General features: G+C 43.6%; 1 protein-coding gene across 3 annotated transcripts in view; it reads right to left on the reverse strand.

The window, feature by feature from the left end:
* Nucleotides 1–1,656: 1,656 nt before the first annotated feature.
* RANBP3L (RAN binding protein 3 like) overlaps nucleotides 1,657–16,736 on the reverse strand; it is an 89,088-nt gene continuing 74,008 nt past the window's right edge. For all 3 annotated transcript variants that reach the window (XM_043514940.1, XM_043514941.1, XM_038403398.2), the window contains exon 16: nucleotides 1,657–2,304. In XM_043514940.1, coding sequence (XP_043370875.1) covers nucleotides 2,249–2,304 — 56 coding nt within the window. In that variant the 3' untranslated portion in view covers nucleotides 1,657–2,248. The remainder of the gene's footprint in view (nucleotides 2,305–16,736) is intronic.

Consider the following 16,736-nt stretch of genomic DNA (forward strand, 5'->3'; position numbering starts at 1 on the left):
CGCATGTGGGTGTGTAGACTTTCAGGGGGCAGAAAGCAAACTCACAAGAGATAGGTTATTCATTTAATTCTGAATGATCACAAACTTCACTGCATTTGTAGATCTTCTGGGAACATGTCTTGGGCCAGCTTCTATGAAAGTTCTATATCTCACTCCTGAGCCTTCCTTTGTTGACTGTTTTGTGGTTGTAAAAGAACATAGTTGTTGTGGGAAGTCATGGCTGCAAATCTTTGAGATAGTCAAAACTCTCCAAAGAACAGGATCTAGCTATCCGGATAGATCTTGAATCAAACTCTGCATTCAGTTGAAAACCAGTTCAGAGAGTGGAGTGCCTGGCCAACATTCTCACCATGACCTGTTGCTAAGTACATGGGTTGCTGCCTTTTATAGCGGTTGAAGTTTTTTCAGAATGTGTAGCTTTGTTCCTAGATATGAGTTGCAATAATAAAATCTGGAGGTCAATAATGCAGGGATCTCCATTGACAGGTGTAAAACTGATCGATAGCGTCACAGTCAGTCACAGATAAAAAAAGAGCATTTTTGTTTTTATGGCTATTTGACATCAATAAAATTGGATCCAAAAGGATCCCAAAGCAGTGGTCTAACTTAATTTGAGGGCAGATGTCCTTACAGTGGCATTTCCCTTTTCCTATTAGCATCACCTCAGCCTTGCCCAGATTCAGTTTTAGCCAATTGCTCTTCCTGCAGGTGCTAATTTTGGTGAGGCATTGAGAATTCTGGGAGATTATGCTGTTTATGATTTTTTTTTAAAAAGTGGAGCTGAATGTTCATGGTGTACTGGCACCTAAACCCATATTTCACAACTTCTCCCAACAACTTCATACAGATGTTTAATGAAACGGGAAGACTGAGCCTTGAGTGGACTCTGCGGGTGACATCTTTTGAGATGAAGAAGCCATAATAAGCCTTGGGGTTTAGTCTAAAAAAAGACTTGAGCCATTTCAGGGCATTTTCTTCACATCTGCAACTGTTACATGATAATCAATGGTATTAAATGCTGTAGTAAGGTCTGGGTATTTCCTTTGTCTGTTGGCAAGAAGAGCAGAGAGCACCTATGCATCAAATGCTGTCTTTTTAACATGCAGTGGCCTGAGAGGGATCAGGTATTCTTCTATTTTCTCAATCAGTTTAGTTAGAAAAAGAGGTTAGACAATGGGCAGTAGTCGGTGAAGTCGCTACCATCAAGTGATGGTTTCTTTAATACTGGTTGGATTATTGTATGTGTTGGGATGGCTGGTAGACTTCCATCATCAAAGGAAACAGTGTTCAGGAATACCAATATTTAATAATAAAGTTGTTATATTTAACTGTAGTTTAGCTCACCAGTTTAAGGCAAAAGTTGTAGCCGGTCTCCAGAAATATTGTCTGTGCATCCATTTGCACATGAAAAACAGGCAATTATCTGTGCAATTACTTATTTTGTATAGGCAAAGGGAGTTTAATGTGTGCAAACAGATGTGCCCAAACATATTACAGTTGAATTTTCAGATGCCTCCTAAAACTTGAGGCCTGATCGTGATCCAACTGTAGTTGGTGACAAAACTCTCACTTACTGTAGTGGGAGCAGTATCAGACCCCTGTCTCTTACCATTTTAAAAAAGATATCCTAACTCCAATCAACAATATGAGATTTTCAAAACAAAGATCTTGTTTAATTAAAGGTTGGTTTCCGTAGACTTCACTCATATGAAATTCCCATTCACAAGGAGTTCTGCATGAATACGGACTGCAGCATAGAACCTTGAATGTTACCAAACAATTACAATGGCTCTTTCCAATGAAACTATATTTAAAGTTTTCATAATATGCATCTTTTTATCAACAGACATTACATAAACAATCAATAAATATATCTTTTTAGAAATATCACTATTTGATGGTTAAACAATTCTATCCATCAATATGATGAATGAACTTTGATTAGATATAAAATCCATCACATTATTAATGTCTCTATATATGATTAATTTCAAATCTGAAGGCTTTGTAATGTTTCTTGAATACTGGAGGCCATCCTGTCATTCCCATTCCAGTACAAGGAATGAAGATTGGAATCCTTAAAGTGCTTCTGAAGTCCATTTTTGCTGTATTAAACTTATGTTGTCCTGCAAGTTAATCTTTGCTTGAAAAATCATAGAATGTGAATGCATAGGATTTCCTTTCTCCAAGGATTGCTGACATGGTTTACAATTTTCAGCAAGATGAGCTACCAACTGTATTGCTGTAATCATAGGTAGTTGTCATGAGCAACCAACATGCTGTCTGCGATCCATCTAGAATGGTCTGAAATAGAATTAAATATATGTGGTTATTTCAGTATATTCACTCTAAATCAAATCAGAATTTCATAACAGAGTAATAGGTTAAAGTCTGGATATGATGTATTCATTGGTTATATACATATAATTTAACTAGCTAACCCTGGAATAGCCATACACACCTTTTTAGGTAAATCAGTGTGACAACTCACTCTGATCTCTATGCCTGCTACTTATAATCACTTAAAATCTATTCTTCTGTATTTAATAAATTGATTTTATATTTTACCTAAAACAATGTGGTTTTGGGTGAAGTGCTTGGGAAATCTCAGCTCAGACTACAAAGGCTAGTGTAAATCCATTCAACACTGAGGGAGTGGTGAACGAGGTAATAAGCTTATGCTGGCTAGGCTTCTGACCAGTGCAAGATAGTACAGTTCTGGGATGCAAGGCTAGGGAGTTGGGGGGAAATTGGCTGGGGCCTCTTCATTGCTGGTTCATGACTGGCTGGGAGATCATTCATGTAACTCAGTTGGATGTGTCCCTGCCTGTGGATGGCTGTGTAAGTGCAGTGCCTGTCCGAGGCTTGCAGTTTAATATTAACATCACACTCTGAGAGACAACCCAGGCTGCTGGGTTTGGAGGACTCAGCAGTCCCACAGTCCACGTTGCACAGTTAGAGCTGTTCAGACTGCAGGTGAGAGAAGGTACATCAGCAAATCTTGGAGCTAAGGAAACGGAAAATAGTGACTCAGAATCAAGCTGAAGAGTTAGTACATCAGCGGGCCTTAAAACTGCAAGCCAAATCAGCTGAGAAAAGGTAAAAAAGAGAAGAGACACCAACTGGCCTTACTGGAGAACCAGAACCCTTCCTCATCACTGATTCCCACCTCTCCAAAAATCCATAAATGGGAACAATTGTGTCCTGCATACAAAGAGACAGACAATGTTACAGAATATTTTACTACCTTCGAGAGGCTGTGTGTGATTAAAGAGATTCCAGAGGACAAGAAAATCCCCTCTTTGCTTTCAAAGTTAACTGGTAAAACACTGAATATATTCAATGAAGTGCAAGCTCAGGATGCTTTAAATTATTGTAAATTCAAAGAAACAGTTCCAGATTACCCCTGGAACATATAGGGTAAAATTTAGGAATCTTAAGAGAAATGCTGGTATAAGTAATGGGGAATATGTAAACAGCATGAAAGATCTGATGGGAAAATGGGTGAGGGGGAAAAGGGGTTGAAAGCTTTGAAGAAATGTTTGACCTTGTTGCTTAGGAGCACGTCCTAAGCATATGTAAAGATGAAGTGAAACAGTGTCTATGGGACAAAAATGTGAAAACTGTGGATGAGATGGCATCTCTAGCTGTTGCCTTTGAGAAGACCCAGGCATCTGTTGAGAGTAAACCATAGGAAGAGGGGATTAAAAACTTTGTAGAAAGCAGTGTTACTATTTTATCCCTGGAAAAAAGGAGGGTGGCTGGGAGGTTGGGCACTCACCTCCACAAAATCATTCCTTTAAACCCCATCTCAAATCTCCTGTGAAACCAGAAGAGCCCAAAAGGTGCAATCACTGTAATTCTACTGGTTTCAGAGTAGCAGCCGTGTTAGTCTGTATTCGCAAAAAGAAAAGGAGTACTTGTGGCACCTTAGAGACTAACCAATTTAGACAGATTTCCACTCTATACGGCTAAATTCGTTAGTCTCTAAGGTGCCACAAGTACTCCTTTTCTTTTTGTAATTCTACTGATCACCTGAGGAATAAATGCCTTGTGCTGGGAGGAAGCAGGCAACAAATAGTTAATGCTTCTCAACACAGGAATCTTTCAGGCACCTGAGATTTATCATATTGGTTTTGTGAGACTAGCCTCTGCAGAATCAGACATGGAGCACATTAATGTTGTCAGAATTAATGACATGGAATATTTAGGGTGGAAGCATACAGGGGCACAGATTTCTCTGGTTAATCAGAGTGTATCACTAAACACCAATGTATTACCTGGTCAACTAGCAGAAATTGTAGATGTGGGTGTGTAATGATGCTGGTTCTGGTAGGACCCAACTGAGAGTGCCAATTCAGGACAAATTGCTTAAAGCAGGGCAGTTACAGCCCGAGGCTGGGGTTTCTATGCACACCAAGGTGAACCAAACCAGCCAAACAGAGAAGACTTTGTTTTACCCCACTGGCTAACCACAAGTCACACAAGCAATTCCCTTAGACACTCCAGTTTCCCAGTATCACCACCAGTGCCACTCGTTATGGGGACAAATAGTTATGACAAGCAATACTCCAGTAAAAGAAAAAAGGTTCTCTCGATCCCAAAGGACCAAGCCCCAGACCCAGGTCTATGTACAAATCAGATCTTTCCCACAAATCACGCTATTGCCAATCCTTTAGAATCTAAAATCTAAAGGTTTATTCATAAAAGGAAAAAGATATAGATGAGAACTAGAACAGGTTAAATGGAATCAATTACATACAGTAATGGCAAAGTTCTTGGTTCAGGCTTGTAGCAGTGACAGAATAAACTCCAGGTTCAAATCAAGTCTCTGGAGTACATCCACAGCTGGGATGGGTTTTTCAGTCCTTGGTTCAAAGCTTCAGTGGAGAAAAGTCCCTCCAGAGGTATGAAGCAGAATTGAAGACAAGATGGAGGAGCTGCAGCAGCTTTTTATATTCTCTTGCCATGTGGTCTTTCTTTCTTTGTCCCAAAGACAAGCTGACCATCACATGGGATGGAAAAACCTCAGAGTTCTATCCATAGGCATGTCCCTGCATACCTTGCTGAGTCACAGGGCATCTGCCTTCTCTCAGTGGGTCAATTGTATAGCTGATGGTCCTTAATGGGCCATCAAGCAGGCTAGACAAGCTGACACCAATTTGTCTAGGGTGTCACCCAGAAGCATAGCATAAATTTGTAATACAGACAGTATGGAGCCAATACTTATATCTTTAAATACAAAAATGATACACATATACAGATAGCATAATCATAACCAGCAAACTATAACCTTGTCTAAGACACCTCATTTGACCCCCTTTATACAAGATTTGGTGCCACTACAAGACCTTGATTGCAACAATGATCTATACGGTCCCAGATTATGTCAGTAACGTCACAGGGTGGAACCAGATTCCCTATGCTACTAGCTAGAATTCATTGGCTTGGGAAAATTTGGAAAGTGTTTCGACTGTGGGGCTAAAGGAAGGTCTCTTGGTTGGTTCACATAATTAGTGGGAATGATTTTTTCCGTATAGCTCAAGCTGTTAAGGTGTTTGCTTGCAGCAAGAAGGAATATTATGGTGGGATCCCAGAGGGAAAGAGTAAAGTCCCAGGAACTGCTGGAGGAAAAGGGAGAAAGTCTCTTTGATTCCTCTGCAGCGGGTGAAAGCAGCATGCTTCCAAGTGTGGAGGAGGTTGAGACCGGCTCCTGCATTGCAGCTGAAGACAACATCTCTTCAGGAAGGGAGGAAGGTGGAATGCCTGTCACTGAGAAAGTAGTCCAGGGTTGTCATAAATATAAAGGGAAGGGTAAACACCTTTAAATCCCTCCTGGCCAGAGGAAAAACACTTTCACTTGTAAAGGGTTAAGAAGCTAAGACACTGGCACTTGCTGGCACCTGACCAAAATGACCAATGAGGAGACAAGATACTTTCAAAGCTGGAGGCGGGGGAAACAAAGGGTTCTCTCTTTCTGTGTGTTGCTTTTGCCGGGACCAGAGCAGGAATGCAGGTCAGAACTCCTGTAAAAAGTCAGTAAGCAATCTAGTTAGATATGCGTTAACTTATTTTATCAGCCATTTAAACAAAACAAAAAGAAAAGGAGTACCCGTGGCACCTTAGAGACTAACAAATTTATTAGAGCATAAGCTTTCGTGAGCTACAGCTCACTTCATCGGATGCATTTGGTATTAAACAAAACAATCTGTGCTGAATGGAATGTATATTCCCATTTTTGTGTCTTTTTGTAACTTAAGGTTTAGCCTAGAGGGATTCTCCATGTTTTGAATCTGATTACCCTGTAAGGTATTTACCATCCTGATTTTACAGAGGTGATTCTTTTACTTTTTCTTTAAATAAAATTCTTCTTTTAAGAACCTGATTGTTTTTTCATTGTTCTTAAGTTCCAAGGGGTTGGGTCTGCGTTCACCTATTGAAATTGGTGAGGATTTTTATCAAGCCTTCCTCAGGAAAGGGAGTGTAGGGCGTGGGGGGATTTTGGGGGGAAAGACGTTTCCAAGTGGGCTCTTTCCCTGTTATATTTGCTAGATGCTTGGTGGTGGCAGCAATAAAGTCCAGGGACAAAAAGGTAAAATAGTTTGTACCTTGGGGAAGTTTTAACCTAAGCTGGTAAAAATAAGCTTAGGGAGTTTTTCATGCAGGTCCCCACATCTGTACCCTAGAGTTCAGAGTGGGGAAGGAACCATGACATGGTGGCAGAGCAGTGGGATTAAACTTGAAATCATTTTGAGATTTTTTGAACCAGAAGAACAGATTTTAAAAAGGGAATTTTTTTTTCCTTTGGGCTGCTGGAAAGCAGGTTTTAAGCTGAAAGCAGTTAGAGTTTTTTTTGTCTCTGCTTGGGGGCCAGAGCAGAGACAAAAGGGAATAGTCTTTTGTGAGCTGGAGTTTTCTCTACCTAAAGGCAGGGTAGTTAACCTCCTGCAGGGATATTCACAAGTCTTCACAGATCTGAGGAGGTGGGTTGTTTTTTTAGCTAAGAGGAGCTAGAGGCTTTTTCTGTCTATTTGCCTGGAGACAGAGGTGTTTTTTTGTTTTGTTTTTTTAAAGGATTTTTCTGTAGGCTGACAATCACTATCAGAGAACATCGGTATCCGGTTACAGCACAACCTATTTTTTTTTTGACAAGCCAAGTTTTTCTTGTTTGGTTGTTTGTTTTATTTCTAACTCTTGGGTGTAAAGTTAGTTAAAAACAGAGAGGCAAACATGACAGAGCCCAAAGCAGAAACAGCCAAAGAGGCTGCCCACAGGAGAGCTATGGAGACAAAGGAAAAAGAATGGAAGCATGCTGAGGAGGAAAGGGAGGCTGCCCACAGGAGAGCTATGGAGGCAAGGGAAAAATAAATGGAGGAAAAGGAAAAAAGAGAGGAAGCATGCTGAGGAGGAGAGGAAGCATGCGGAGGCGGAGAAGGAAAAAGAGAAGAAACATGCTGAGGAGGAGAAGGAAAAAAGAGAGGAAGCATGCACTGGAGATAGAGAAGGCAAAGGCTGAGCGGAATCTACTGGATAACCCTAACCATCCTTCCCCAACAATCCATAAATGGGAGCGACTATGTCCACAGTATGATGAATCCAGTGATATTGCTGAATATTTTCTCACCTTTGAGAGACTGTGCACTCTCCATAAAATTCCTGAAGCTCACAAGATGACCACACTGATCGCAAAATTAACTGGAAGAGCTCTGGACATATTCAATAAGATGCCTATTGGCTTCTGACTATAATAAGTTCAAGGATTTGGTTTTAAAGCAATTTCAAATTACATCTCAAACGTACAGAGTAAAATTTCGAACCTTTAAGAGAGGGCCTGGACTAAGTAATGTGGCTTATCTAAACCAGATGAAGGATCTGTTAGATAAATGGGTCCAAGGAAGGGGTGTCACTAGCTTTGATGGAACGTATGATTTGATAGCTTAGGAGCAATTCCTGAATATGTCCAAGGAGGAAATAAAACAGTGTTTATGGGATAAGGAAATGGACTCAACAGAAAGTCTTGCTTCTTATGCTGATCATACTAGCAGTCTCAGACCGCCAGAGAGGTGGGGCAAGCCGGAACAAAACGGGTGGAGGGAGAAGAGAGGAACAACCCTGGTCGCAGTTGGAGCGGATACAAGAAGAGACACCCTCAGACCACACCCAACTACTGGGGGCAGCCCAAGGCCCCAACTACACACCAAGGAATACTCCAGATACCTTATCGTCCTGCCACACCGTTCTCCAGCAACCCACCTCGTCCCAGTGATCCGTCAGCTGGATGATGTTTTAAACGTAACGAGCTGGAGCATGTAAAGGCCAACTGCCCCAAGAACCCCAACAGATTACAGTTCATTGCATTGTATTCACACCAGAGGTCCTCAGGCCCAGATACCTCCCAGATTCCCTCAGAGCAGAGGGAAACTGTGAGTGTGGGCGGGAAGAAGGTCACCGCATGGAGGGACACGGGAGCACAAGTGTCTGCTATCCATGTTTCTTTAGTGGACCCCAATGTAATCGACCCAGAGATCCAAGTGACAAATCAACCCTTCAAGTCCAACTCTTTCAATTTGCCTACAGCCAAGTTGCCTGTCCAGTACAAGGGCTGGTCAGGAACGTGAACTTTTGCAGTCTATGATGATTATCCCATCCCCATGCTGTTGGGGGAAGACTTTGCCAATGATGTGAAGCTAGCCAAGAGGGTGGAAATGGTCACCCGCAGCCAGGCTAAGCAAGCTGTTACACCTAGCTCTGTTCCGGAAACTTCTACCAGGACCCGGTCAGAGGTGATGGAACCGGTCCCCATGCCAACGTCTGCAATAGCAGTAATGGATCCAGCCCCAGAACCAAAACTGGTGGAGCAACCAGCACCAGAACCATTGCCAGCACTGAATCCCGTACTTGCAACCCCAACACCAGAGGGTCCCACCAAACCTGAACCAGCAGCAGCTGATAACTCTACATAAGAAGCTCAGCCGGAGCCTGAAGCCCAACATAGAGCACCAGCAGAGAGCGATTCACAGTCAACGGAAACAGCCCCATCCCCTACATCGCTTCCAGAGGGACCAAGCATATCCACAATCCAATGAGTAACTGATGTCTCCAGTTCCAGACCGAACAGGAAGCAGATGAAAGCCTCCAGAGAGCGTGGACAGCAGCACGGAGCAACCCACCACTTCTCAGCTCTTCTAATCGATCCAGTTTGTTGTAGAAAGAGGTCTTTTATACAAGGAAACTCTTTCTGGTGGACACCAGGAAGATTGGCATCCTCAGAGACAGTTGGTAATTTCAACTAAGTACCAGGTCAAGCTCTTGAGCTTAGCCCACGATCCCTGTAGTGGCCATGCTGGGGTGAACAGGACCAAGGACCATTTGGGGAGGTCACTCCACTGGGAGGGAATGGGCAAGGATGTTTCTACCTATGTCCAGTCTTTGTGAGGTGTGCCAAAGAGTGGGAAAACCCAAGACCAGGTCAAAGCCCCTCTCCAGCCACTCCCCATAATTGAGGTTCCCTTTCAGCAAGTAGCTGTGGATATTCTGGGTCCTTTTCCGAAAAAGACACCCAGAGGAAAGCAGTACATACTGACTTTCATGGATTTTGCCACCCGATGGCTGGAAGCAGTAGCTCTAAGCAACACCAGGGCTAAAAGTGTGTGCCAGGCACTAACAGACATTTTTGCCAGGGTAGGTTGGCCCTCCGACATCCTCACAGATGCAGGAACTAATTTCCTGGCAGGAACTATGGAAAACTTTGGGAAGCTCATGGGGTGAATCACCTGGTTGCCACCCCTTACCATCATCAAACAAATAGCCTGGTGGAGAAATTTAATGGGACTTTGGGGGCCATGATATGTAAATTCATAAATGAGCACTCCAATGATTGGGACCTAGTGTTGCAGCAGTTGCTCTTTGCCTACACAACTGTACCACATCCCAGTTTAGTGTTTTCACCATTTGAACTTGTATATGGCCATGAGGTTAAGGGGCCATTACAATTGGTGAAGCAGCAATGGGAGGGGTTTACACCTTCTCCAGGAACTAACATTCTGGACTTTGTAACCAACCTACGAAACACCCTCCAAACCTCTTTAGCCCTCATTAAAGAATACCTACAGGATGCTCAAAAAGAGCAAAAAGCCTGGTATGATAAACATGCCAGAGAGCGTTCCTTCAAAGTAGGGGACCACGTCATGGTCTTAAAGGCTCTCCAGGCCCATAAAATGGAAGCATCGTGGGAAGGGCCATTCACAGTCCAGGAGCGCCTGGGAGCTCATAGCATTCCCCACCTCCAACCAAAAGCCTAAGGTGTACCATATTCATTCTCTAAAGCCCTTTTATTCCAGAGAATTAAAGGTTTGTCAGTTTACAGCCCCGGGAGGAGATGACGCTGAGTGGCCTGAAGGTGTACACTACAAAGGGAAAAGTGCTGGTGGCGTGGAAGAGATGAACCTCTCCATGACCCTCGGGCGTATGCAGCGACAGCAGATCAAGGAGCTGTGCACTAGCTACCAGCCGACGTTCTCAGCTACCCCAGGACTGACCGAACAGGCATATCACTCCATTGACACAGGTAATGCTCACCCAATTAAAGTCCAACCTTACCGGGTGTCTCCTCAAGCTAAAACTGCTATAGAACGGGAGATCCAGGATATGCTACAGATGGGGGTAATCCGCCCCTCTGGCAGTGCATGGGCATCTCCAGTGGTTCTAGTTCCCAAACCAGATGGGGAGATACGTTTCTGCGTGGACTACCATAAGCTAAATGCTGTAATTCGCCCAGACAACTATCCAATGCCACGCACAGATGAACTCTTAGAGAAACTGGGACGGGCCCAGTTCATCTCTACCTTGGACTTAACCAAGGGGTACTGGCAGATAAATCTGCCAAGGAAAGGTCAGCCTTCACCACACGTCAGGCTGTATGAATTTAATGTACTCCTTTTCGGGCTGCAGAATGCACCCGCCACCTTCCAAAGACTTGTAAATGATCTCCTAGCAGGATTGAGAGAATATGCAGTCACCTACCTTGACGATGTGGCCATATTTTCGGATTCCTGGGCAGATCACCTGGAACATCTACAAAAAGTCTTCGAGCGCATAAGGGAGGCAGGACTAAGAAGTGTCAAATAGACCTAAACAGAGTGACTTACCTTGGACAACAGGTGGGTCAAGGAACTATCAACCCCCTACAGGCCAAAGTGGATGCTATCCAAAAGTGGCCTGTCCCAAAGTCAAAGAAACAGGTCCAATCCTTCTTAAGCTTGGCCAGATATTACAGGCGATTTGTACCACAATACAGCCAAATCGCCGCCCCACTGACAGACCTAACCAAAAAGAAACAGCCAAATGCCATTCAGTGGACCAAAGAATGTCAGAAGGCCTTTAACCAGCTTAAAGCGACACTCATGTCTGACCCTGCTAAGGGCCCTGCTAAGGGCCCCAGACTTTGACAAACCATTCCTAGTAACCACAGATGCATTCAAGCGTGGTGTGGGAGCAGTTTTAATGCAGGAAGGACCGGATCAAGAATTCCACCCTGTAATGTTTTTCAGCAAGAAGCAGTCTGAGAGGGAAAGCAACTGGTCAGTCAGTGAAAAAGAATGTTACGCCATTGTCTACGCTCCGGAAAAGCTATGCCCATACGTTTGGAGATGGCGTTTCCACCTGCAAATTGACCATGCTGCGCTACAGTGGCTTCATACTGTGAAGGGAAATAACAAAAAACTTATTCAATGGAGGTTAGCTCTCCAAGATTTTGATTTAGACATACAATATACCTCAGGAGCTTCTAACAAAGTGGCTGATGCACTCTCCCATGAAAGTTTCCCAGAATCAACTGGGTAAAATCGTCCTTGAGATGTGAAAATTATTGTTAGTCTTTATATACTTGGTAGTATATTTAGAGATGCATGTGTCTTATTAACTCTGTTTTCTCCTAGAGTTCCAGGAAGAAATCCCAGCCAGCGTTTCACCCTATCTGTGATTTGGGGGGCATGTCATAAATATAAAAGGAAGGGTAAACACCTTTAAATCCCTCCTGGCCAGAGGAAAAACCCTTTCACCTGTAAAGGGTTAAGAAGCTAGGATAACCTCGCTGGCACCTGACCAAAATGACCAATGAGGAGACAAGATACTTTCAAAGCTGGAGGCGGGAGGAAACAAAGGGTTCTCTGTGTGTGTTGCTTTTGCCGGGACCAGAGCAGGAATGCAGGTCAGAACTCCTGTAAAAAGTCAGTACGCAATCTAGTTAGATATGCGTTAGATTCTGTTTTGTTTAAATGGCTGATAAAATAAGTTGTGCTGAATGGAATTTATATTCCTATTTGTGTGTCTTTTTGTAACTTAAGGTTTAGCCTAGAGGGATCCTCTATGTTTTGAATCTGATTACCCTGTAAGGTATTTACCATCCTGATTTTACAGAGGTGATTCTTTTACTTTTTGTTTAATTAAAATTCTTCTTTTAAGAACCTGATTGCTTTTTCATTGTTCTTAAGATCCAAGGGGCTGGGTCTGTGTTCACCTATGCAAATTGGTGAGGATTTTTATCAAGCCTTCCTCAGGAAAGGGGGTGTAGGGCTTGGGGGGATTTTGGGGAGAAAGATGTTTCCAAGTGGGCTCTTTCCCTGTTATATTTGCTAGATGCTTGGTGGTGGCAGCAATAAAGTCCAGGGACAAAAGGTAAAATATAGTTTGTACCTTGGGGAAGTTTTAACCTAAGCTGGTAAAAATAAGCTTAGGGGGTTTTTCATGCAGGTCCCCACATCTGCAACCTAGAGTTGAGAATGGGGAAGGAACCTTGATAAGGGTATTAGCTACCAGCATTTTGCAGCTAAACACAGGATAGATCCCACTCTAGAGTGCACAGAAAGAGTGTTCTAGGGGGGGCCCAAAGAAGGAAACTGGGGAAAGAATAGTGGGAGAATGTCTCCTCACTAGTCACTTGGGAGAGGATGCCCAGGACAGAGTGGACTCAGGCATGCAGCCTGAGACTCAGGTTCAGAGAGGGAATTGAATAACTGACCTTTTGGAGGGAATATCCCTCTTGGGGATAGAGAAAAGGGTAACGGAGGGTAACCCAAACCAGGTCCCAGTTTTCCAGGGAATCAGTCCTGATATGCTTGTGGAAGTAACTGTGTCTCTTTAAATAGAGATGCAGCTCCCATGTCTGTGATAGTGAAGGAGTTGCCAGCCAGGAAACTTCCAGGCAGCAGTTGTCTGTGAGAATGCAAATGACTCAGCTGGCAGAGGAGAGGAGGGCTTTCCTGAACTGGTAAAACATGGAAAGCAGTTGAGGGAGAGCTGCTGGGAAAAGGTGCATCTTTCCAAAGAACAGACACACTACTGTTGAGGGAATTCTACACCAAAAAAATAAAAATTCTGCACACAATATTCTGTAAATTTTATTTGTCAATAAATAAAATGCCACTCCTGGGGGAATTCTGTGCCACTGCACAATGCAGAATTTTGCAGAAATTAACTTTGCAGAAAAGAACTTCCTTTTCCACACAGAAATAGGCTGCAGTGCTGCTAGCTGCAACTAGGGGCCACTGGACTCGGCAGAGCCCAGCTCACACACCAAAGACACTGCTGGGGGGGAAGGGAAGGGAGCTAGAGGGTTCCTGGCAATTGCAGTTCCCAGCATGCCCTGAGGGAAGGAGTGGGTGGCACACAGGAAACTCAGTGCAAGCCTGTGAGACTGAGCATCAGGCTGTTTCTCCCTCCGAATCCTTGGGCTCTGAGGGGAGAGGAATGGGTGTCTGAACTGGGAGGGGCCCATGGCTGGGCTCTGGAAAGGAGGGGGTGCGGGTATCTGGGGTGAGGGGGGGCCATGGCTGAGCTCGGGGGAAGGGAGGGGTTGTGGGTGTCTGGCCTCCCGGTTGAGCTCTGAAGTGGGAAAGGGGGCAGAGAAGCAGGAACAGGGTCATCATAGGGAGTTCTTTAACTCTTTACTCCTGGGGGAAAATTTTTGTGTGTCTGTATTGTTACAGACATACTTGTTGACAGGTATTTTGAAATAAATTACCAAAATAATTGAAACTGGTGTGATTATGTAGTGTTATTTTGACAACTACAATTTGCAGAATTTTGCAATTTTTTTTTTACCTTTTTGGCACAGAACGCCCCCAGAAGTAAAATGTGGAGGCTCCAGCATGGCAGTGGGGGGCACAGGCCACTGGCTGCATGGAGGTGGGAGATCAATTGGCGTCCTGCCCCCGCCCCTGCACGGAGGTGGGAGATCAGGGACTCGATGGTGAGGCTGCCCTGACCAAGACACACTGCAAGGGCTGGGCCTGCCTCAGAACACCCTGGGACCCTGCCTTTCTGCACCAGGTGTGGGCAGGCAGGCTCATCCCAGCAGGATCCAAATGTGGAGGGGCTAAATGTAGGGGGATCCAGGTGTGGGGTAAGAGGGTTCTGTGTGGGACAATCTGGGTGCAGGTGGCTCATTGGGGGAAAATGGATGCACAGGGGATCATTGGGGGTTCTAGGTGCAAGGGCAATGGGACTCTACAATAGGGTCCAGATGAAGGTGGTTGGGTCTCAGTGAGAGGATCTGGGTGCTGGGGGAGGTATGGGTCTGGGTGCAGCTGGTTGGGGCTCAGTGGGGTGCGAGTTCAAGTGTGGGGGGCTCATTAGGGTGGTCCAGGTGCAGGAGATGTGGGGCTCATTAGGTTGGGGTCATGGGCTTGATGCAGAGATTACTGGGTGAGGTTCTTTGGCCTGAGTTATGCAGGAACTACAGTGATCCCTCCTGGCCTTAAAATCTATGAATCCGTGAGCCCAGAATGAGGCCCCAAGTATGTAAACAAAACCAGTTTGTACACCCAGATACAAAGCCAGTTTGTATCTGCGTGTAGCCAGTGATGGAGAACATTGTATTCTGCAGATCAGAAAAAACTTTGAGAGAAAGATAAAGGGAAATTTTGAGAATTTACTGCACTTTGAGCATCTAGCCTATCAGTTTTTGAAAGTAGTACTTCATGCAATCCTCAGTTTTCTACACATTGTTAAAAGAAACTGCTTACTGTGTATTTCAACCAGAAGAGCTACAAGTGAGCCAAATACTAACTGCTTGTGAGAGAGCAGGGCACCATGAATCATTTTAGAAATGGAGTTCCAGGGGTGAGTGTGCTGCAAGATTGGGTTGCATGACTAGATGTGACTGTGTGAGTGTAAAGTGGGGACAGAATACTGGAAGGCAAAACCTATGCAAGATGAAGATCTAATGGGTATAAGGATAACAGGAGAGATGAAGGTAAAGCAGTAAATGCTAGAGGCCACCCAAAGATTTGTTGAAAGGGACTGAGTACTACTATCAATGATCACTTGTACATGAAAGACAGAGGTTTAGATTAAGGATCCAGGAGTAACCAGCAGAAGGGTATTGTTCTCTTTTTTTTGTGCTCCTAAAACACAGATCTCAGATTCTATTTGTCACTTGCTATCTCAGCTTCTGCATCAGAAGTCTTTGAATGTAAATCCACTGTCCTATACCTTTTTGACATTACTTTTCATCTCGGCTTTGTGCAAGAACTAGAAGTCCTTATTGTCAATGATTCCGGAAAGGAATCCAGCTTCACATGACATTTTCATATTAACAAAAACTCTTCTTAAAGCCAATGGAGACTATTTTTGGAAGAACACAGAGGGGGTTTAACTATTTGGGGATAGCAAGTGAGTTTTCATGTTAAGTCATTTGGAAAAGTGCTTAATGTTAATATTTTCAATTATTTTACCAGCTCTAAAGTCCTGGCACTCATTTAAATTAATTCTGTATACCAAATGTATTAATGTAAAAAAACCCCAAAAACTAACATTTTCCCCATTTGTATAATGGAATAATATTTGCAAATGGATACTTGAAAAAAAGTTTTGTTTTATAATAATGGCATGTGTTGTTCTGTGAACTGAATATTATAGAGATACAACAAATGATTATGGGAACAAGTATTGTAAACTGTCATATTCTTGCTAACAGGAAAAAATGCATGTTTATTTCCTAAAGTAAACAGTCACTCAAAACTGTTATTTGTATGTGATATGATCCTTGCTGAATAGTTCTTTTAACAACTAAAAAGGGAACAGCCTGCAGCTCCACTGGAAGGAAAAGTGTCATGTGGCTGATGATAATTCAAACATCACTGCCGTATTCCTCCTGAGAGAGAACGTAGATGCAATTTACAACCCCTACATGCACAATGGCAGCTCTCCTGGGGTGAATCTCCCCACTTGGGCAGCACAGTGCCTGCCTTCCACTAAGGAAAGGCAACTTTCAGCTCTGGCCACTGTATCTCTAGAGTCCCTTGACTTCTCCACAGTTGACCCCAGCCACTTTATGGGCTATGCTAACTGCCACTGGAGTGGGATTTGTGAGCATCCTGCTCCAATCCACCTTGCTTTAGGTGGACTCTTTACCAGTGAGGGTTGTAGTCTTTGTTCCACTGGTGAAAGCAGATTAAACCTAGCCCCACAAATCTCCTGGTAGACAGAATCTATCACTTTATCAAAGTTGTTAATGTCCTGTAACAATATAAAATCTCCTGGTGCTTGCATTGTCAACCAGTTTTACCATTCATAAATGACTGTTACAGTCTGTCAGCATAGGTTGGTGTTTAAAAGAAATCAGCCATTACATAAGTTTGGTTCTAATGACCATTTTTATGACCATAAGCTGTATGCAGAACCGGTATAATTGGACTCAACTTCCAATGAAGTAAGTGTAAATTGAGCTCAGCACT

Source organism: Dermochelys coriacea, chromosome 5, assembly GCF_009764565.3.
Source record: "Dermochelys coriacea isolate rDerCor1 chromosome 5, rDerCor1.pri.v4, whole genome shotgun sequence".
NCBI classification, from domain to species: domain Eukaryota; kingdom Metazoa; phylum Chordata; order Testudines; family Dermochelyidae; genus Dermochelys; species Dermochelys coriacea.